This window comes from Sparus aurata, chromosome 4 (genome assembly GCF_900880675.1).
Source record: "Sparus aurata chromosome 4, fSpaAur1.1, whole genome shotgun sequence".
NCBI classification, from domain to species: domain Eukaryota; kingdom Metazoa; phylum Chordata; class Actinopteri; order Spariformes; family Sparidae; genus Sparus; species Sparus aurata.
In genome coordinates, this window is record NC_044190.1 from 11101913 (window position 1) to 11126427 (window position 24515).

General features: G+C 40.6%; 2 protein-coding genes across 4 annotated transcripts in view; one reads left to right on the top strand and one right to left on the bottom strand.

Moving 5' to 3' along the window:
- Window positions 1-10762, bottom strand: part of itfg1 (integrin alpha FG-GAP repeat containing 1) — a 140421-nt gene extending 129659 nt beyond the window's left edge. Inside the window, exons 1-6 of the mRNA XM_030414566.1 lie at window positions 10344-10762; window positions 9935-10019; window positions 9610-9743; window positions 8022-8079; window positions 7659-7736; window positions 7438-7532 (exon numbers count right to left, since the gene is read on the bottom strand). Coding sequence (XP_030270426.1) covers window positions 7438-7532; window positions 7659-7736; window positions 8022-8079; window positions 9610-9743; window positions 9935-10019; window positions 10344-10521 — 628 coding nt within the window. The 5' untranslated portion in view covers window positions 10522-10762. The remainder of the gene's footprint in view (window positions 1-7437; window positions 7533-7658; window positions 7737-8021; window positions 8080-9609; window positions 9744-9934; window positions 10020-10343) is intronic.
- Window positions 10763-11043: 281 nt separating this feature from the next.
- phkb (phosphorylase kinase, beta) overlaps window positions 11044-24515 on the top strand; it is a 110511-nt gene continuing 97039 nt past the window's right edge. For 2 of the 3 annotated variants that reach the window (XM_030414091.1, XM_030414090.1), the window contains exons 1-2: window positions 11070-11150; window positions 13653-13739. In XM_030414091.1, the coding sequence (XP_030269951.1) occupies window positions 11087-11150; window positions 13653-13739 (151 nt within the window). In that variant the 5' untranslated portion in view covers window positions 11070-11086. Of the gene's footprint in view, window positions 11151-12308; window positions 12415-13652; window positions 13740-24515 lie in introns of all 3 variants that reach the window. The other variant, XM_030414092.1, reaches the window with a different exon arrangement.

Here is a 24515-nt window from a genome sequence, read left to right on the forward strand (position 1 = left end):
TCAGGGTTTAGCAAAAATAACAGCTGAGGCTGATGGGAATGACATTAGTTTTGTGGTTATTTGGTCATTAACCAAAGTATTAGCATTCATCTTCTTGGAACTACAAATGTCTGTACCAAGCTCTGAGCCAAATCATCAAGTAGACGTTGAGATATTTTACTGGATAAATACACATTTTAATTTGGTGGTGGTACCCCAAGAAAAGTTCAGAGGATCAGCAAAGTCAGGACTTTCATCTCATTGAGGATTCATCCTCAAGGTCCCGTGAATGTCTGTATTGCCATGCAATCCGTCATATAGTTCTTGCAATATTTCAGTGTAGGCCAAAGTTGCAGACTGACCAACAAATGGACTGATCCATACAGTCACTCTGCTAGCACAAAACACAATTATTATTTATGATGGTATGAATGGAAGGGCAGGTTGACAGTGACAGTTCACAAATACCTCAGTTCAGGTGACTCACAACTAGCCTTTGTGCATGTCCGTGTCCACGTTTTCTTCGAGACAAGGGAGTTTATTTTGGGACAGAGAAAGCACAACCTCAGGCTATGGTCACAGTGCTGTGCATATCAGAGGGAAATGCTCTGCCTCATTTATTCCTATTATTCATTTATCTGCAAAAACACCTGTGCTCACTAAAATAAACACCATGTCTCTTTTGCCCGTTTGACGCTGTGCCAGCTTTCCTGGAGGCGGAGATGCTACAAACGACACACCTCAAAGGGCTGGCGCATCGCAGCAGGCGCTCCTAACATGCCTGTGAGCTCACTCCAAATCTCTATAAAATGGGGCAATCACAATGTGAAGAACTGATGTGTTAATGAAGATGTAGGCTACATGTGGATGTGTGTGCTGAGGGTTTAGCAGCGGGAAATGTTCTGCTTTTGTAGGATTGTTGAAAAAAGACAGTTGTTTGGATACTTGTAAATAAGCCAAATTAATTTTGTTTTGTTTAATCCACACTATGCCAGCTTTTTCCTCCAGTGAAAACTGGGGTTTTCAAATGATTGCCCAAGTGGCTAAATTTGCATATATGGAAAAACTTTTCCAAATCACTAACCTATTATTTCCAGTTTGACGGAGCGATACTAATCGGCCAAAGTACTTCAACTAATCAGGCCAACAGTTTATCGACTAAGAGTTTCTCTGCAGTCTTTTATTTCTGGTCAATATAGTTAATCACACAACACAGATACCATCATTGACAAATATTTGTTTCTTATGAACAACAGCTGCACACATAGCATGTCATAAAGTTATTTGATCAAGACTGTCAGTGCATCAGTCCACAGATGTTTTAGGGCAGCGAATCAGGCTGCTGTTTGATGGGGCTTTGTTTATGAGCCTGTTTACTGTAGTGCTCACTTTGATGGCGGCATATCATTCAATTTAACTTGGAAACCAGGCTTATAAACACGAGATCCTGTTGGATTACTGGATAAAAAGGACACTTGCACAATATGCAGCAAGCTCACCATTTACCTGAAAGAGGGACAAGAGTGGGGAAGTATTACGACATTATTATTTTTATTATTATTATTATTATTATTATTATTATTATTATTATCATCATCAACAATACCAGACAAATGAGTTGTCTTTACTATGTTTATTTTAAAATCCTTGCAATACACTTCAGCAGAGGGCGAAAGTCTCTCGCTCTGTTATAATGCCTGATTATCAAAATGGCTGTATAAAAAATGTCTTACTCCCCCCCTCCAATCACCACCACATTATTAGTCAGACAATCAGCAAGCCATTCTGATACAGAGCTACAGTAGTTTAATTGGCTGCTACACAGTGCATTACCATGCCCGTTGCCTAGCAATGGATCCTTATGCCAGTATTGCTGTCTTTGTGCATGTTTTTCCCAAAATGGCTTCTATAATTACTTTGCAATTACTACCTTTTCCCTCACAAGCTCTAATCGTGCTCCCGGTAGCTTTCTGCCTGGCAGGGCTCTTCACGTATCATGATTCAATATGGCCCCTGCAGGTTACTATGACCCAGGACTGTAGAAGGATCTAATATAGGTAAATACTTTCAGTGTATAGCATTCAAATGAGGGCTATAGAAGCACCTGCTCACGTCAGCCTTCTATTGTGTGGATCTGAACGCGCCGGCAGTCCCGTCAAAGCATTTTTTCCTGCTTATTAGCCGTCACTGTGGTAAGAGGTAACCAGATAGAACAACATCATCAAGTACATCTACAAAGCCAGCTCAATGATAAGCTAGCTTTTGTGGCGCAAAGAAAGCAATATACTGCACACACAACCTTTTTGTGGGGCGACACCGTCTAGGTGCTGACTGTTAGAAAGTTAACTGGGCAAAAACGTTGATGACATGGTTTATTCTTTCAGAGAAACATCTGTGGATCGATGCAAGGGGCTATGGGCTGAGAGCCAAGTTCTCCTAAACTAATGTTTGATCCACTTCTTTGTCTCATCTTTCCTTACACTCTTGACTCCTGACGCTGCATATATTATTGTTAAGTACAAAAGTCAGCTGGTAAAAGTCAGCTGGTAAAAGCTGCACTCATTTAAAGAGGCCTAAATGTGTGGAAACAGAAAAAAAAACATATATCCAGGAAACAAAAGAACATCAACACAAAGCTGTTACAAATGCGTTGCTGTTAGAGACACTGGCTGGACGAGGATGATAGTAACAAAAGAGATTACAGGCCATATGCAGCATGTCAGCGCCAGGTTGGTTGGCTGGAGAGTCCAATAAGCGATCTAAATGAGGCCTTGACACCGGCCAGGAAACAATTCCAGGCTTTTTTTCTGCTGGCGGTGCTGATGTACTGAGGTCAGCCAATACACTCACATGAGACTGTTTACAGCTATGACACTGGACTGAGATTGGAGTCGTGACACAGCCCTGAAACAGCCCTCATCCTCCTTGGACCAACTAACAAAATACCTCACTGCATTACAGTGCTGGTAGGTGACAGAGGGGACACTTCGGGCTTCCAGTGTGAAACCCTTTTTTCAAAATGATGACAGCCACGTGTCCCACTTAAGATTCTAATGGCATTTCCATTATAAAGATTTATTGCCAGTCTGTACTTGTTTTGCTATTTTGGGTTTTCAAGCGTTACTTCAATTTGTCCTGTCACTGACTGTCGATTAGTAGATCTAGTTAAGGCACTTCCCTGTACAGTCCCTTTGAACACAGTCATTAAGATGATCTTCAGTTAGACTTGTAATTCCCAACTAGCCAATGGACATCACTGCAAAGAAACGTTGTGCTCCACCAATATCTTTACGAGGCATCTGTGCAATTCATTCAATTCAAGTTTTGAAACTTTTTCATTTTCCCCTGTTTACCCAATTTGCATTTTTAAGTGATTCACAGTTTTTCCCCACAGTAACTTAACTCCCAGCGCCTCAATTAAGATTAATTTAGATTAATGTGCATTCATACTCTCATTTCTCATTAATATAACCAATATGACTAACTATGAGCTGTAAAATTACAAGGCTTGAGGTGCTTCTAATAAGTGTTGTCAAACTTCAGCCAAAACATTAACAAACTTGGGAAGAGTAAATTCCCAGAGGATAAATGATAAATGCAAATACACTTGATGAATAAAGTATCCTGGAAACAGCATTACTGATTACTAACAGATGCACAGTGATATACAGGGCTTTCTTTCTAAGCAAAATATACATACAAACTATGACATTTTTAAGACATTTTGGTAATCAGGCACTTTCAAAGAGAGAGACTTTTTATCATCATGAGGCCAATGTGAGCATCAGTGGCAGCTGGAAAGCTTCCAACTGTCATTTATCTTAAAACAGGCTAACTAGCAGGACCCAGATTGTCTGAAACTCTCTCTCTCTCCCTCCCTAAGCCACACTGTGATGCTCCAGCCGGTAACGCTTAGAGGAGCAGGTGGTCACAGCAGACAGTGAGCTGAGCCATGCTGAAAACTCCCCCTCCCCCCCTGCTCATCTCCCACCCTCCCACTGCCCTTTATCGTTCCTACTATCCTTTTCCTTCAAAAGCATTCATCCTTTCTGACTTCAATTTATTTCTCCATCCTTTCCTGCCTACTTTCTTCTATCTCGCTCCCTCCATCCATCCATCCATCAATCCATCCATCTGCATGCCCCCACAGACTGAGGCATCCAACACGTCTGACATCCAACAGATGTGCAACTGTGGTTCTCCTTCTCAAGCGTCGTTGTTCCTGCAGCATATTCACTCACGGAACACTAAGCGAAGTTAAAAAGTCACAAAGATTTGTTTACATATGGGTAGGAGAGAAAAAGTTAGAGGTGAGTCCATCAAGAGAGTCGAAGGCAGACTGATATACAGGCCATCAGTCTGACTGACAGATGAGTTGAAGCCAACTTAACAAAGAAGTAGACAATCAATGATGCCCTAATACAATGCAATCTGTATTCAAACCAAAACACCAAATATTGCCACCGAGATCTCATTATGTTTATTGACTTTCTCATAATCCCTGAACAGATTAAATATGAATTAAAATCTGCTCTGGTTGAACTGTGACAGGCCTGGGAATAAAACCACACCACACAAAAAGATACCTGCAGTGAGACTGACATGACTAAATCCTCCGTGATTACCTTAAACACAAGGATTAGTTTCCAGAGGGAAAAAAATCCTCCTATAAGTCTAAGTGACAGCGCTACAGGGACAGCTGTGAGATGCTGTAAAACAAGAACGAGGAGATTTTTCCATTCACTGGTGAGGAAAATGGCTATTCCTTTCTCTCTTAGTCAACTTGAAAATCGGTGGCCTCTTGTCTGATTCCTGGAGTTTCCTCCGGAGAAACTTTGTGGAACGCACTTCAGGAAGCAACATCCTTAAATTTCAAGTTTACAACTACACAATTTGTGTGTCCTGTGAGATTTTTGTTAAAAGAAACGAGGTGGGCATTGATCTGGAGAGAATTTATAAATCAGGGACCAGGTAGAATCTGAAAATATGGTAATCCTATTATACACACAATAATTTGAAGGCTCATTGTTTGCAGCTCTGACATATTTTCCAAGAACATTTTCCATATTGACACACATTTTTAATGATTTAAATAAACACAGCCAGATAGTAATTTTATGAATTTAGATTTAAAAAACAAATAAAGACCGAGCCTTTTGCCAATATATGATTATCAGTATGGAGAATGGGGTGGAGGTAATATTGTGACTTAACAACGTACACTTTAAACTAAACCACACATGATACAGGTCATTAAGGTACTGCCATTGTCAAAGTTTGCTTTTCCTCCATACCTGCAGTCAACGTCTAATTTTGCCTTTTAAGTACTGGGGCAGTGTGACCAACGGCAATTTCATTTTTCACTGAGGAAAAAAAATAAAAAAGCTTAGAAATGATTTCACTGTATCCCTGTATCTCTGTATTTGTAAAACACATTCTTCAGCGGCACCCTGCCTCCTTCTGCGTCAGTAGAAATTGAACAGCAGGCTAGTTTGGTGTCACAGAGTAGAAAGAGAGAGCGGGGCTGCCAAATGAGTGTACTGCTCTGGAGAGCTGGTATGGTCTCTGTGCCCGTCTTGTACACTCTCTGCTCCATTCTATGCACCAACAACTGTGGGCCTATTACGTGTAAACGTGAAACAAAATCAATATTAACGTCACTTAATCCATTATTGTCTATCACATAACTAAACCGCACTCTTTTACTCAACATAAATGCGTTAATATCACTATGGCTGTCCTGGTATCCAAAGCAATGTCACCTTTTCAATCACTTACATCAAAATTGTTTTGATTTGTAACTGACAAAGGAAATATTGTAATTTCAGAGCCAAACTTATATAAAGCAGATGCAGTAGAATTGTAGCCTCATGTTGTATGTCAGCATTACTCTGTGGATTACATTTGAGACCCGTGTATTGCTTTTGAAGGGAGACGTGTATGATCAAAAATACAAATGTGCCAAAGGCATGTAGTTCCTCAGAGGGCCTCATGTAATTAAATGTGCAGAATTACTCCCCTTTTCAGAAGCCGCCTCCCAAGGTGCTCATTCTCTAAAGAATTCATCATTTCAGCGCTGGTGGCTCTTTGTTCGATTTCAGTTTCTTGCATCTCAATCAAGAACTCAACTGTTTCTTGTTTGCAACCTAGCATTCTTATATACATTAATAGAACTTATTGATCCATGTGGGGAAACACTGAGCGTCTACAGTGGAGGAAAAAGCTACAATATAAAAGTCTGCAGTGGTCATTTTGGTCACTGTTGTCATAAATCAATGGCACACGGCACAATGTGCAGTCAAGGATCTGAGGTGCAAGTCACACAGTGTCTGAGGGTGTATGTTTGTTTGTATGTTTGCTGTGTGCACTTCATGTTCAGTGTTAGGAAACATAATTAGTACTGTATATTGAGACACGCAGAGAAGCAACATGTGGTAGCCCAGACTATAATATGCAGTTGGCTTAGTGGCTTAAACAAGAACATTTATAAGGGGGATGCCTGCTCTCACATCATCTTAAACCACGTCCTTCCATTAGGGGTGGGTTAAATACCAAAGATTAATATCACAGTATTGTTTCACTTGTGCAATGCTGATGGTATAATATACAGGTATTACATTTTTTAAAAGTTTTTCAGAGGAGTAGCCTGTCCTGTCCTCTTTATTTAAATAAAGTTAATACTTTGTGATATTTAATAAAGTAAATGGTATGTATCGTATCAAACAGGGACATGGGAGAGCTGACAGCTTATATTAAGTAGCAAATGTCTTTATTTTACATTTTCAACTATACTGTATAAAGACACACATTCAGACCACAAATTAACTTTTGACGAAAAATTAAATGTCTTATTTATAGTAGTATTACTGATACATAACAGTTATGAAGTTGTTGCAAAATCCATGTTGTGGCACACCATCAAACTTCACCTCCAAGGTAGAAAGGATTTTAACAGTCACTTTACCATCCTGTCACCCTAAGAAAACTCTTTGGCTCAAAACGAAGAGCTGGACTTGCAATGCTTAATTTATGCATAGTGTCCAGAGATCAGAGAGTGGTCAGCCTGAGGGCAGGAATTAAACAGGAATATATGTTTGGTTCTGAGGGGAGTTTGTCTAAAACCCGAGCAACATTGACAAACCAAAGAACACAACAGAAAATCTTCTTTGTTTTTGAATCATGCCTTGATCTCCTGGTTTCACATGACCTTCAGTTTAAAACTCTAACTCACCTGCCTTTCATTAACTCATTGTATTTCCACACATACCTATGGTGTAACAGGTTACATGCCCACTTGGCCTATCAAATCTGTTGTTAAAAAGTAAAAATACACACAGCTGAAAATGCGATGCGATGTGTTCAGCTTCCCTAAAGAGCAGGCTGTGTATTCTTAAAAACCCAGATGCATTTTACATTTGTTTGTCATGGTTAGACATTATTAAAACATCACTGACTCACCAGCGGTGAAGTCCTTGTTGAGGTCAATGAAAGCATTAGAGTGAGGGATGCGCATCTTGACAGGTGGACTGAGAGCAATCTCACACTTTTGTTCCCTAAAGAGGACAAAACCCAGAAGGCAACAGCAAGAGTTAAACACTCTGCATTTAATTTAAGCTTTGCAAGCATCTGGAAATAAAGACTGAAAATGAAGAACTTGAGTCTGAGAATGATAATATTACCTATTAGTGAGATAGCAGACTTCAGTGGATGTGGCGTCGGTTGTTCCAAAAATGTCCGGGATCATGTCCCCGTTGAAGCTGTGGAAAGATTTGTTTCAGTGAAATTAAATCAAACCACTTTATCAATAGTAACACTGAACTAACCTTTAAATAGATACATACAAACAAATACAAACTAATGTTACAGCCCTGCAATAAATGCTTTTATATCCAGTTTCTGTTGACACTGTGGTAGTTTATGTCACTTTAAGGCCATAGTGCCTAAATGGTGGTGACACATTGGACTGAACATGAACTTGACTTTGACAGTATTCTTAAAACCAAAGTAGAGTTTATGTTAGCGCCATTCAGTTTGATACTTACTCCATAACAAGAGGCTGATCTGCAAAGGTCTTGTTCAGCGTGAGCCACCCACTCGTATCTGCAGAAGAAGGAAGAATTGAACATGCCCTGGGAAATGCTTGGTCTCAAAAAAGAAGAAAAAAAAAAGAAAAAAGCACTGCACAGAGAAAATCAGTGGGCTGGTCAAATCAGGCTAAACAGATGTCCTAGTGTCAACAGCTATGAACAAAAGTTCAACTGAATATTCAGTTAGATGCAACAGTTTGATGAAGCTTTTCTTTTTGGTTTCTGCCTCTTGTAGAGAAATAACAGCCTTAAATGGAAACGGCACGACTCTAATAACAGATTTTACATTAAACTGCGGCTTATAAGTTCCTGCTCAGCTAATACTAGTGTTTTTTTTGTCCTGGGTATGTGTTTTAATGGCACAGATGATAACATAATTAAATTGCTATTTTCTTTGAGGCTGTGACTGTAGCTAAGTTCTGCCCAGAGGATCATACAAATAAAATACTTGTATCTACTATGGGCGCAGGACACAGTGACAACACTGTGAGGTTGATAACCACTGCTGCCTTATTTTAGGGAACTAACAATATATCATTGCACAACACATTACAGTATTAACATATTAAAGTATGGTGAGTAGCTGAATGCCATGTTGTTTTGTCAATGCTCCTCATTCTGGACCCATTGATAAAAGGCCTTTTTACAGCAGGTATTTTGACTTGTCGGTAAACGCAGGAAAAAAAAGTCTGTACGCAAACACTGACAATGGCTCTGTTCTCTTCAAGTGTCCCAATAAACCATGACAGTGAGACAACATGAGCCGTAACATGATCCAGAAACTAAAACAACCTGATGATATTCAGCCACTATTAATCTACACCTGCGATTAATGATGGCTCATATGTAACCTGTGCTTTTCCCCACTGTGACGTGTGAAAACGTCTTCCATGGAAAAGGTCCACACAAAGTCAAAGTGGCAATTGCACAGAGTTATTTTGACAAGGCTGCCATGCCTAGAACCTGCTTCAAGTCAGACCATCAGGTAACAAAGACGTTAAACTTTGTCAAATTCTACACACAAATGGCCAAATGGGTCTTTTACTGAACTGATACTGCACTTCTCCACCATAAAAAGTCTCTGAATATTGTACTGTAGATGTGGTTGTATATTATCCGTCCCAATTAATCAGACTCAAATACCTTCTTACAACAGACATGCTTTCTTGTTGAGACAGGGAAAGCACAGACTGAAGTAATAACATTGATGATGGCAATGCAATGCAGCAATTAGTTATATGCTGCACCTGTATTTGACAGAGTCAAAACACCTGCTGTAAAAAGAGGGTCTACTCAACCTTAGTTTTATTGCACATTGACACTGATCATTTTAACCCTCTAGCCCCAATTGGAAAAACTGAAGAAAAAAATGTCTATCACGATGTTTAAAAACAAGAAAATTACAATTAACACTAAACAAAAATAAAATATCCTCATTTATATTATCCTACGATCCAAATCTAATCATACGTGCCAAAAAGGGTGAATTAAATCCCCTATCAGTGTTTTTCTGTCCTCCGCCCACTCAGTGACATAACTGTACCTAACGACTGGTTGTGCCCCCAAAAGATGAAAACAGTTGTCCACTGATTGGTGCTGATCTGCGCTGTGAGAAGGACATCCATCTGAGAGTCTCCATCATAGTCTCCAGGAACCACACTGGTGATGATGGCGTTGCTGAAGAGAATCAAATGAGAACCAATGACTTAGTGGTTTTTACATGCAGCTTTTCCTTCCTACAGAGTAAACATGACCACTGTGGAAAGTGAGTGTGAGTCACTGAATCAGTACTGACTAACAAAAGGAAACCAGGACATGAAATGTTAGATACCATGTGAGAATGAGATAGCACTGAAAGTCACACCTACCTTGGCAAAATGTTCTTGGTGATGTTAACTTTGGGCTTGAAGTAAGGTGTTTTCGAGTCCGCCAAAAAGATCACCACTTCAGACTCTGAAATGAGAATAAGAGGACAACAGGGCATTGATTACATTACAGCTCATTTAATCTGAACGACGATCAACCTGTCGTTTAAATAAAAAAAAGGAAAGCAGATGACTTAGGCACGGAACCGTATGTTTACACAATGTAATACATTTCTTATGGCATTATAACGGCGAATTTTCGTCTAGGTACAATTTTATATTTTTTCATCCCCGGGAAACATGTATTACAACTTAGCTGTAACGCTAAATATCGTATAGGCGCCATATATAACATGTGCAAGTTGATAATAAGCTAACAAGACAGAGTAACGTCACTGAAGAGTTAGCATACTCTCTCTGATGATGAAGATGTCTGTCTGTTTATCCGCGTAGAAATCTCCAAACGCCGCCACCGTCCCATAATTTTCGGCACCGAAAAGGTCTGCCGTGACATCCTGGAGAGCATATGTGGTATTCTGCCTCACAAAAAGTAAGAAAAACGCCACAACATTGAATTTGGATATCCACATCCTTGCTGGGATGCTAGTGCAGCTCCTCACAACAACACCGACTGCAATACGGCAGAGAGCTGTACGGCAGGCGGTGTTACCACAGCTTCTCTTGATTAAACTATGCACTACGTTGAACGTTCATTTAAATTTAGACGGCTGAGCATTTATTTTCACTATACTAGAAAAATGTAGAGGCAATGAGCTGAAGTAAGATTACACAATGCGATATTAGAGCTTCCGCGTTTACGTCAGTGTCGTGCTTCCGGGTGGTTTGACAGTTGACAGTTGCTGCATCAAGTTAAAGAGAATGAGCTAGGGCTAAAACGGAAGTAAAGAAAGGTTACCTTCAGAATAAACGCATACGATTAGTCAAGCCGGGAAAGTAAAAACACGAGACCCCCATACGCTGTGATTTGAAGTAAAACGTTGTTTGAATTGTAATTCATTGTCAATTAAAAGACTACCTCAAATATGTACACCTGATGTTGTCAACGATTGTTTGCGAGCCTCACGCCTCTGTTTTATTTCGAAGGATGACACCGGAAACCCTCTGACTTTATGGCATATTCGACACTTTGTAAACATGGCGAGCCTGGCAGATGTCGGCTGGAAACTCCTGGAATTCAAATCCCGATCAAAACGATCAGGTCTGACACATTACTCTGCATGACATCGTACGGTGTGAGGCGCCGGATTGTGTTTTGTTGTGCCGCTGCTTGTGTGAGACTGTCTGCTCGTGAAGCCACTGAACACGGGGGGAATTTGGCCATTTAGTTTGTCCACTGCAGTGCAGGACAAGCATGAAAGGTCAGAGGTGTAAATGTGCAGTACAGAAGAGCTATTTTGAGAGCTTCTCATCAGGTCTTCTTTCACTGTTACATCTCACCCTGCCGTTCAATGCACTGTGTGCTGCATGAAGTGTGGGTGGAGGAGGGCCTGTGGAGGCTGCCACACTGGGCTTGTTGTTGCAGGGGGAACCAGCCTGTCACTCCAGGGAAAGTTCCCCCATGGTGAAACTTTAAAGATCGTTATACAGTGTAAAGGAAAACACTACAGCAACTGCTATGTGTTAACAAATGTAGGAAAACGTGTATTTGTAGATTTACAACTGAGAAAAACTCCATAAGTTATGGTGGTCTGTCCAAACAGACACTTTGGGGTACCACAGACACATTATTAATCATACAGGAGTCAGATAATCTGCATGTCCTATTGAGAAACTGTGTAGCTGGATAAATATGATGGCAATCACGGTTTTGAAATGAGTTCCACTTCATATTTTCAAATACAGGACGCTCTAGTAATTATATTTATTGTAATATAATAGATAATCCAGTGGTGTCCTCATTACCGCTGTTGTGTTAAAGGCAGAGAGAATGGAAGGAAGACATATTCTGATGTTAGCACCAATATTATGACTTTTCCATTAATTAAACATAATGTAATAAGACACATGTTCTCCCTAATTTCATTTAATTTCATCAGCGTATTGAGACCATAGTTTTTTAAAGTGAAAATTAAGAAGCATGAAAAGCAAAAATTAATCAAGTACTGCCTCCTAATGTAGTTATGTAGTTAATCTAAGTCTTTCTCATAATTACATGACCATCCTGTAGTAATTCATCATGACTCTGTTTCTCTCAGTGGTTTGAATAACTTGAATTCCTTAGCAGATCCAGTGCATTGTGATTCCTCGCATGTTGTTCATGATCATCGCCACCCAAACTGTAATTCATTGTTGATTCATTGCATGTCTAAAAATGTCTAACTCTGTGCTACTAACCCCTTCCTGTGAATTGCTGTAGATTTGTGATTTAGCTGAGAGAGACGATTGACCCTAATTGCGCCTTTTGACAATGGCCGCTTCAGTAGCTGTGTCTGCCCGGCCCCATCGGAAAGTTCACAGACTCGGTAAGTAGTGGCAGCAGATGTGAGGAAAACAATGCAGTCGGCCACACACAGACGGCCAGAGAGGACGCGGGTAAAGATCACAAGACAACCTTTTTGCTATCTGGACATGAGACGCTTATTGTAGTCACAGGACAGGTTTGCTCTCATATATTGTGAGCTGAAAATCACAAAATGGCTTCTTTATCAATTTTCTCATTATATGATATTATTTCATATTGTTCACTGTGTTTTCTGACTATGAGGATTGTTTGTTATTATTATTTGAGACACTTAAACACTTGAGCTCTCATGCTGCCGACTGTATGTTGGTGTAGCTGTGTGGATAATCTTCTTTCTCCACAGTGAGCGTGAAAGGCTCAGAAATGACACAAAATAAATGTGCACTATCATATGGTCATATAAATCATATCATGGTCATATAGTGTTTGAGTAGTGCATCACTCAAGTTAGTCATGAGATCATGTAAAACCAGCCAAACAACGACCGCTCGCAGTTGTCTGATCTCATGTTAGAAATTAAAACTGGAATATTGGACTTCCTCTCTGCTCTTTTAAAGTGTTATCTTTAAAAAGAGATGAATTGGCTTTGTCCCTTGCAACTTCTAAGCTGATGGAAATTATGCTAATTTTAGCCAGAATGTGAATTTTTCAGTACCTGTGGTATTGACCCAAGGTCGAACCTATTAAAATGCAAATCTCAGCAAAGTGAAAAGTGTCTGAAAATAGAGAAAGCCTAACAGATAGGGGTTTCCCTCAAACTCCGGCTCTCTCTCAGCTCAGAGGAAAATGTTCAGGAATGGTGGCGAGACACATTACCATTTGAATTTTTTGCTTTGGGTCTGAATAATGTTTTGTGTGCTGAACTCTTTGTTTTGCCATGTGTTGCAGTGAAAAACAGAACTTACTCATGTGTTTATTGTCTTTTTGTATTTTCTCTACCTCTTATTGCCTTATATGAGTTTGATTATTTTGTTATCTACATGTTGGAATGTATGAATTAAGCTTTTTGAATCAAAATTGAAAAAACCAAAAGGAAATACAACTGTGAGATGAAAACCTTGGCTTTTTATTGATTTTAACTCGAGGACGCACGGTTGTAATCCGTTCTTGGAGGTTATTTTAAGGAGTCATGAGACAACTAAGGCATGCAGTTTGAGATATATATATATACATGCTATGAATGAATATAAAACATTAACACTTTCAATGCTCGAGTGTAACAGATGTGTCCTTCCTCAGGTTCAATCTATGAACCTCTCAAGCTGTCCAATCTGCAGCGTGAGGATGAGCCTTTATGGGAGAAGTTGGACCGCTACTACAATGCTGGTAAGAACACATATGACTATCAGCCAGTTATCAGTAGTGTCAGGCAGGTCACCTAAAACTTAGAGTTGTAGTTAAATAAACAAACAGTATATACATATGTACATGATACTGTATAATGTAAAGCTATCAGAAACACTGGCACTGTTCTGAATAGCCAAACCAACAGCTTTACAGAAGCAGAGCATGTTTGATTGAACACTATCACGTAGGAAAGAAAAACTGTTTGCCAATATCCCCAAATTGCAGCCTTGGGTAAAGTGATTACATCTTGCAGATGTTGCAGCATTGTTTTGAGAGAAATTGTTCTCGGCTGACAAGATAAAAGCGAGGCATGAGGGTGTTCCAAATGCATTTACCCAGCATGCACCGACCTGATTTTAATGCCACACAAAGGTGCCATGGCCTCGCTTGGCACTGCGCTGAACTCAGCTGGTTTGTTTGTGTGTTGGAGGCCAATGAGGGATCACGTGGGAGTTTCTACACTAGTGAATCTCACAGGCTGCTCAGGGGTCTTTAACAAGCACTGGAGGGATGGGAAAGGATGAACATTTGTCTGAATTAAGTCCTGGTCGAGCCAGATACTGGAAGATAAGATCCCATCACGCCCAACAAACACATAAACAGGAATTGATTTTTGTATTGCTTCTCAAAAGAATTATGCAAAACGCATCATCTGGAGGATTTAGGGCTGTTGTTACTACACATTGTTGAAATGAAAACTTTGCATCAATCACATTTGACTAAATGGCCAAATTGCATCAGTTAGCTGAGCATAATCTCATATCTACCACTCGTTGAGACTAAGGACTACAGACGGACACAAACTCGGTGGTGTATTTAAGAAGAGCCACTGCCACCCAGTCCAGCTGATGGCTCTGACATGTGCAATCAATAAAGGAGTCTCCAGCCTCACTACAGCAGCGATATATACACATTAGTACTGATTAGTAAATTAGTGCGACTGCAGTGCTGTGCCAGCAGTGTTACCTCCCAGTACACACAACTAAACATACACCCTGTGTTCCAATACTCACACTATACTATTTAATACGTAAGGTAAAAGATTTAGATATATATATAGATATATATACGTCTGTGTACGAAGTATGTGAAGTGCAGTATGCCTAAAGTAACAGGATGTCCTGCTACACACGCAGTATTGCAGCCCAGCATGATTTCTGGCTATTCTGACCCACAATCTTCTTCGCACAGAAGTCCCGTCACATACAGCACGGTGTGTCGCACAAATATAAACAAAGCACAAACATTTGACAGCTCACTGTAAGATGACAGCTCATCTGACAGAATGACAGACACCGCAATGACAGATGAAACCCCGTTTAAGTGTAACGGCACTGTCTCTGTACTCCAAAATGCTGATATAAGAGCAAGAGGGTGAAAGTAGTGTGTCCCTATTTTAGGATCACTACATGCAGTACGTACCGAAAGGACAAAGAAAAAGTATGCCATGTGGACGATTTCAGACTTCAGATCAGACACGACACAAGCTGTGTCCGAGATCACCCACTCATTAACCATGCCCTACTCACCACATAAGGAGTTCTACATAGTGGACTATAGAGTGAGCTCATCTAGCAAATGAGAAGAATTATTTTCCACACTGGTGGAGTAATTTCTTTCCCCTTCAGCCCAATGCATGATGGTATATGTGTTGTTAGGGTTACCATTGGCTGTACACTACTTTTCACAGTGCAGTGTGCAGTGTTGGGTGTAACGCGTTACAAAGTAACGGAGGCAACACATGATCCTGCCTTCCTTCACACACAACGGGCTGGTGTAACGCTTAATCACATTACTTTTTTCAGTAACGAGTAGTGTAAGGCATTACTGTTCTGAATGTAGTAATCACATTACAGTTCGCCAAGCTCGTTCCTTACGTTACATTGCTAGTCGCACGCATCACACACAGCGGGCTTGGGGGCGGGGGCTGTCGATAATAGAACAGTGATTGGTTGGGTTTTGCAGAAGGTTTCTTTCACCATCACCGATTGGTTAGTCGCCACCCGCAAGGGGAGATGGGATAACAATGGCAGCGTCAACAACAGGAGCAGAACATGCTGCTGCATGCGACTTGCCTGCAGACCCCCCGCTGCGTAAAGCCACTTTTGACGGTTGGAGATACAAACATTACTTTGAATTTGTTGAACGTAAGGAAAATAACTTGACTGTAAGGTGCACACTTTGTCCACGTGTTGGAAACTTCTCTCCACTGCTGCTAACACTACCTCAAACTGAACGAAGCACCCAGAAGCACCTACAGAGACAGCACGCACACACAAAGCTTGTTGCTAAGGAACCGTGGAGCAACATGAATGTAACGAGTAATGTAACTAATTACTTTCTTCAGGGAGTAATCATGTAATTTAAGGCATTACTATTTTTGAGAGTAATGTGTAATGTGTAATATATTACTTTTTTGAGTAACAAGCCCCAACACTGGCAATGTGGGATACTTTTAGTTAACTATGTAGGGTATAAGGTATAATAAATCTCACTATACACTCGGACAGCATTTTGAAATGGCGATCTTGCTGTATAGTCCATTATATAGTGGGTAGTGAGTTTTTTTTACTTCACATTGTGTCAAAAGTTATGTTAACAAATCGCTCCATTCTGTTAAGTGTCTCAGTAAGCCATGACAGTATGCACAGTGTCAGAGCCATTGAACCAGCTCATCTAAATGGACTGCAGCCATCATTAATGTCATTGATCCCACCTGTGCCTTAACTGCTTTGAAAAGTCAAAATGTCTGCCTTGAAATGGGTCCTTGTGAAGATTCCATTCAAAAAAATGGATTTGTTAGGAAATATTATGAGTATGACTGGGTCATTAGCTGGCAGAAGGTTAAACACCAAATTTGAAGTGTTAGCAAATTACTGTCAAATTTGGTCATGCATCAGGCACATCTCTGGTGGAGGAGCATTTAACTTGTCATTTCATAAAAATCACAGGTGTTCGTAATGGCATTAATGATGGTTACGTTCCACTTAGGCGTGCCAGTGAGTCAGCATGCTCAGTAGTGAGGCCTTGGCACCGCGACACCTGAACTGAACACAGACATTATGACTCCTATTAGTTACACGATGTGTTAAATGAATGAAAATGTCGGCCGAAAATAGGAAGTGGTTAATAATCAGTGACATGTCGACTCAATAACACACTCAGTCATAAGTTGATATTATTTATTGGGAGGTAATATGTGGGATAAGTGTGTATTTTATGTTTGTTTTGCCTTATGATGACAAACTATGTTCACCCTTCATTTCCTCCCCCGGTGAAATCAATACAAGTAGAGTTAAAGAGCCACAGAGGGGATAGGCCAAACACATCACTCCTTCTAAGCGGATAGAGTTGAGTTTAGTGTGCAGAAGGCAGGATCATGTGCTGCCTCCGGCTGTGTGTGGCTGTTAGATTCTGGTAATACAGCTCAGGATGCTCTCCCCAAGGATCAGTGGTGATTTTGCCTCTGTGGACATAAGCTTGGCTTTGCTCAGCTGCTCTTGTTGAAGGAACTGAAACGCACGACACCGTACAGCAGAGAAATCCTGACATGCTCTGAGGAGGAATTTCTGAGTTCTAAGTGCATTAAAATGTTTTTTTTTTCTCTCTTTCTGTTCCTCCCCCAGACAAGCAGTGTGTTATCATGTATTTTTGATAAGCTGTGTCCAAATTTGCACACAGTATGTTGTTGGTCAGTGTGTAGTTGCAGAGATCTTAAAAAAGTAACCTAATTTATAATTAACACTGTAGAGCTCTGTATATAAGACAGATAACACATGTCATTCCTGCTTGGACTGTACCAGTGCTTCTCTACATGTGACAGATCACAGAAAGTATAATATCGTGCAGTGACCTTGAACTAAGAGCTTTTTAAAGGTGACCTTAATTGGCATTTTCCACTTTGAATTTGGCAGAAGTACAGCAAAAACTGACCTCAAAGTGGGTGACAGAATTACATAGTGGACTCGTCCCACCTCTCCTAAAAGTACGCAGCACCCCCACTGACATCAGAGGAAACTTGGCGGCAATCACGCAGCAGATCCTAATGCTGGAGAAAAAAAAGAAATCCTTTTTCAAGCCAAAGGAAATGCCTCAGTCAGTCACAGTCAGGCAGGGATGAAGAGGAAAAAAATCTTTGCTGCACTGCTGGTCACACACCTGGCTGAAGTTTGATAATCGCCAGTCGGACACCTTTCACACAGCTCAAAGTCTGAAGTTGGTTGGAGGTTAGATATTGAGCATCTTGACTCGTCGATACTTGGCTTGGTGGTGTCTGCATCGATGGCTGTGAAGGACAGAGCTCATTTAAAGAGGAGCTCTGTCTGGTTGTGTATTTGAAGGTGCTCGGTCATAGCACACCTGTAATCTAGAGTTTCCTCAGTCTAGAAATATGACATTTCTTTTCTGGCAAAACATTTCTTATTAAAGGTACAGGTAAAAGTAAATTATACATATATTAATATTTGTGGGTATACTGTTATATATGCATTAATCCTAAATCCTAATTATAGGAGAGGTTATACTGTGATGGTTCAAAAAATGATGTATTAATAAACAGCATTATTATGTGTTAGACACGGTTTATGATGTGTTTATTTACTGCTTATAAATAGTGCAAATGGTGTGTGTGTGTGTGTGTGTGTGTGTGTGTGTGTGTGTGTGTGTTTTGTTCCGCCTGAGTTTGGTTGCCGGGTATCCATTAGGCTGCATGTGTATGCGTGTCTAGAAAATGACAGAAGACAATAAACAGAGCACGGCGCGCAACAGGTGTAGCTCTCAGTTGGAACTGATTCACCGCTATCAGCGGATGCAGCGTAGCCTCCAGCATCAGCAGTGTTGAAACCCCACAGATTTAGGGAGAAAAGCCTCAGCCAGATTGCAGCATGTTGAAAACGCAGCGTTGAACATTGGGCTTGTTTAATTGTTGTGTTGGGGTGGCGGCGGAAAGCGCTCGTCCAATCTGGCGGGGAACAAAGCCAACATTGTTATCGCCGGCACCCAGACCTGCTTGCCAATATACCTGCTTTATTTCAGTCCCAGGGAAGGAAAGAGGATGGAGAGGGGTGAGGCTGGGGTGACAATGACAAATCAAACCGGTAACATTTTCCCTTCTTTCTCTTTCTTTGCTGTTTTGTTGCAAAGCCGCCCCCAGCGGCCTTAAGCTGCCGATGCCGTGGTGATAGGGGACTTGTTTTCCAGAGGAACAACACCTCATTCTCTCATAGTTCATCACTCCATCATCTCTCTCTTACTTTTCTTTCCCTCCCTCACCTCTCTGTGGTTCCATATTTATGTGGCACTGTGGCCACACTCCATTGACTCGGCTTCCTGATAATACTGGAGGCAGAAGGCACTATCGCTCTGCCGTCTGGCTCACAGCGATTAAGGAATGGAGAAAACACATTTTTTTCTTTCTCCCTTTTTTTAATAGCCATTATGAGCTTGTTGCAAAAACATAAGGTTATCTGGGCTGTTTTTTCCTCACTTTGTTTTCCATATTTATCTCTTTCATTCCTTCTGTTTCTGTTGATTATTTCATTTTTTATTTTTATTTCTTTCAACTTGCCTTGTCTTATCACAAGTCTTTGTCTTGACATGTGGATTTTGTGTGAGAAAAAAAATAACTTAATGAAAATAACAACACAAATGTTACCATCATTAAGAGAAGAGTTATGGCGCGGTTGCAACTTCATTTCAAGTCATCCTCGCTCACTGAAGCACAGCCCCTGTGATGCAGCATGACTTGGTTCATATGATCATACAGTCGGACCTGTTTCCAAACAAGGCAGAATCTTTATGTAGCTTTACTCATATTTTCCTTTAAGATAAGATACACAATCAAATACACATATCCAGACTAGAGACCATCATGAGATGTGATCACATCAGTTACGATGCTGTATATTGACAGTACGACCCATGACCACTCAGTAATAAAAGCACTCGGTACGCACGGGTTGGACCAGAACCATCTGCAAACTCAAATCTAATCAATTTGATTTATATAACCTGAAATCACAATCACGTTGCCTCAGTGGGCTTTACAATCTGTACAGTGAACAACATCCTCAGACCGTTTCAGCCTTCATTTTGATCTCAACTACACCTTTAAAGTTTCACAGCTGCATCAAAAAGGAATGTGGGCCTGGTGCATTAAGTGTGGGACAGCCACCTCTCTACTTTTTTAGACCATGGGCATCTTAATTTTGGTCTTAACTGGTCATCTGTAAAGTGAGTGACTGCATCTTGCACAGTTGACTGACTGACAGTCTTGGACCAAGCACATGTCCCAGCGGGACAAAGCACCGTCTCACACCACAAAAAAAGCCGGGAATAACCTAAAGAACACGACAAAAAGCTCAAGATGTCGGCCTGGCCTCCAAACTCCCCAGATCCCACTCCAGTTGAGCATCTGTGGGACTTTCCTTGAACATGCCCGATCCAGGGAGATCCACCCTCCAACCCACAGGACCCAAAGGACCCAAAGGATCCACTACAGACTTCCCGGTGCCAGACACCACAGAACTGCCCCCAGAGTCTCGGGATCATGCCTCGAGGGTCAGAACTGTTTTGGCAGACATACATGCACATAAACATACACACATGGAGACATACATACAAACATACATACGTAGAGTTATACATATTGACATACATATTTACATACAGTACATAGATACATACATACATACATAAATACATACATGCATACAAACATACATGCATACATACATAAATACATAGAAACACGTGGCAACACTCAAACCTGCTGCTGTGTTTCTGCTACAAAAGCTGTCCAGGACCAAATTTTGCCACGATGACACACGCAGGCTCATCAGGTGAAAACATTGCCACAGTTAATACAAGTGGATTGTAAAAATATCTCTTAATGTTTTCATTTTCTTTGTAATAAAATCCAAAAGAAATGATGAAAGAAATGATCTAATGTGGAAACCTGTCGATACAGGTGTTGTTTCCACATTAGATTATTTCATCTTGACACAAATAAAACTGTGGAATAGTAATTTGTGGTTTTAGAGGCGGTCACCTATTTGTTGTTTATAAGCTAGGATGGCACAACAACTCTTGACTTAAAAACTTTCTACCTGAGATTGATTTAGCTCTTCTTTCAGAAAAGTATTTATTTGTAAGTAGTTTTGTACCCTCACACATTTGTGGTTTGAAAGAAGTGTTTTTTTGTGACCATTGCAAAATTTTGATCCTTCAATAGTCACTAATGTTACAGGAGTTATATCGCAGGAAACACGTATGTGCATCATTTACAACAATATGACGGCGTCAGCCGGAGCAACCAGAGAAGTTATTGTTACGGCTGGCATGAACGGTGAATATGACTGATTGTGTTTTTCCATTTTTCCCTGTAGCATCTGCTGTGCGACTCCACGGATGTTATCTTACTCTTCCCAACGTTCCTCTCTCTTATCTTTTTTTCTCTTTTCAATCTATCTGTTTTTTTTTTTCATTCTCATCATCTTCTCTCATTTTCTCCACCCTATCACTGCAGTGAAATGGCCCATTGTAAAAGAGCAGACTGTGTGCGTCTGAGACATTAGCTGCTGATTTAGTGGGACATTAGCTTGATGGATGGCTAGGCAGAAAACTCCCAACAACAGTTGATTTGCATCTGGAGAAACTTGCAGCCTGAGACGGAACACCGTTCAGCACTCTCATCTTTTATGTTCTGTGTCTAATGATGACGGTCGCGGCACTGTTTTGCAGAGGATGAAACCACGAGTCCTTTACAGTTCCAAACTGGCGGTATTAGAGCACTTCAACTCATATTATCCTGGGCTTTTTGTGAAATACATTGGGCATTAATACATATTTAAAAAATATATATATTTTTAAAACTGTGAGCTTCGTAGCTTTGTTTGTCAAAAGTGACACATTACTTTATTATACTGACTTAAGGGGGGTACACGCATAAGGATTTTATAAATCTTAAGAGTTTTTTTATCTGTAGAGCTCCCACACATGAAGATTAAAAAATCAGCTTTGATCGTACTGTGTGTGGTGTGCTCCGATATTCTCAGCACAGAACACCACACACATAAAGATTATCTGTCTCACGGCCGATCTAGAATCTAGTCCTCCGAGCCAGAAATATCGCGTGATCAAACGTGATCTCCAGTAACCAATGGCAACAACCCCAGCGTCAACGGGCTCTCCATAAACGGAAAAGAGCATAGACTGTATATAAAAAAGAGTAAATAACCGTTTGAAAACCTGAAAGACATGGAAGACATAGAAGAGGGAATGATGGTGGTCCTCCGACTATTGCTGTCCCATTAATAACATTAAAATGGCTAATTCAGACACCCCCATAGGAAAAGTTAGATCTCACCGCTGTTTTTATTTACGTCCGCTTCCGTGTTCCTCAGTCAGCTGGTTGGTTACGTTGCGTTTCACGTCACATTTCACGGAGTAATGACTCAGGAGTCGTCAGCTTTCCCCACACATGAAGATTTTTCGTCGTAAATATTGAACAAGTTTAACATTTACGATTGTCGGCTGCGACACATTTCCAAGCAAATTATCGGGACAAATTGACTCTTAACACACCACAGACCACAGGATAATCGTATAGAATAATCTTATAAGACAGAAGATAATCTTCCGTGGTCAGGAAGGGGTCAAATCAGAACAAAATCAGCCCGATTAGCGTTATGGTTACAGAGGGTGATAAAAATTAAACCCTTTCTTTTTACAGTGACTACAACATAACTGCTGAAATTATTAGACTGAGTACCTTAAACCTGCATTATTTCAAATGGCCAAGGAGAGAAACCACACTGGTTTCGAAAATAAGTTATTATATGTAAGCTTATGAAAAAATTATTGATTTGTTACCTCAGTAAACAGTTTCTTAATGAGTTTATTGCCTTAATCGGTAGTTTCAAGTCTTTTTTAAAGCAACATGATGTTCCATTATTAAATTATAGTTATTAAACTTTCAGGTCTTATTCCCAGGTCGTCAAATACAGATTTGTTGTGTTGGCAGCCATCGCTACAGACTCCTATGAGTTATAAGTGAAGATCGAGGGATTGAGAGTCAATATGTTGGGTTTCTTTTAGACAAAACCTACATAGTACACCTTTAAACTTGAGCCAATATTCAAATAAGAAATTGTAAATGTTATTTAACATTTATAATTGTTGACATACAATACATACAATCTGAACAGAAGAAGGCCCCTCACACAGTGATAACAGAGTTTGGTTTCAAGAACACATCATTTATTTATTGACTGCGGTTTCTTTATGTATTTGTGGTGAACAAGACAGACAGCACTTTACCAGAGTGTGATGCAGCTGTTTCTGGTGAAAGTGATGACCAATATCTTCCAGCCTTTCTCCCACTATGGCAGCCGCACTCAAAATTAGCCTATGCCCCAAGGCACTGTCCTATTACTGGCTAACAATTCAGATGGATTGGGAGGGGAATACTGTGTGTGTGTGTGTGTGTGTGTGTGTGTGTGTGTGTGCGTGTGTGTGTGCGTGCGTGCGTGCGTGCGTGTGTGTGTGTGTGCATATCTAAGCATATGTGTTTACACTTAATTTACTCTATGTTGAAACCAAATGTCCTTACAAGGCCATACAAAGGAATAAATCAGTAAGGATGTTTGTCACGGACCACTATTTAGCTCATGGTTCCAGGACAGTTACATTAATAAGTCCAGGGGCTGGCAGAATGTCCTGAGACGAGTAGTAATACAAACCTTTGCTGTCGTGTGTGTGCATGCACGGAGAGTGGGCACTTAATTAGTGTGATACTTTCAGGGGGATCATCCAAGGGGTTCATTAATATCCTGCCTTATTGACCCCATGAGCCTTCTCTCACTACCAATTTGACTGTTGCCTTCAATTGACCAATACTCACACACACACACACACACACACACACACACACACAGATAGACTGACATTCCCGCCCCTGTCTCTTCCCCAGTGCCCATTACTCACTCTCCTTACTCATAGGTACACATACACCCACTTTTTTTTTCTTTTCTTGCACACACACATCTTCCCTATCTCTCCGTCCCTCATTCCTGTCTCCTTCCATCTCTCTTTCTATTACTCTCCTCCTCTCTGTCGCTCTTTCGCTCTGTAACAAATGACAGTGCAGAATGGATGTCCCCTTCATTTGCACCGGCATAATGTTCAGATGAAAAATGAAGTGATCCCTCCAGACAGATTAGTCATCAGTGAGGGGACCTCTGCAGGAGAGGAGGATGTATGTGTGTACTTGCGAGCGTGTGTCTTTGTGTGTGTGTGTGTGTGTGTGAAGCAGATAGATTACTGTCCCGGAGGCCTTATGTTTGAGTATGTAATATTTCAGCATACATTATTGGAGGGCTACGATCTGTTCGTATTAAGAGCTTTCCCCCATTGTTCTGTCCTCGGTAACTAATGCTGAGCATGAACTTTGGTGAACTTGAACCATCTTAGTTTACCTTTTATCGTTCATTTAGTGGAGTCAGACGTCCACTTACCCCAGCTGAAAAATAGCTCCCAGATTTACAAAGAAACGTCCTTTCCAGTCGTTCTGGTGACAACAAAATAATGACCTCACAGTAGCTGACGCTGGAACTCTACAATAGGGATTTAAACTTTTTCTGCTGTTGCAGCGACATCCCAGTAAGTATCGATCTGGTGGGTGTCCGGTCTTAAGAAGTCAACACAACAGGGAAAGATTTGGTTGAAACATGCTTCTAGGGTCTGGGTTACATATTG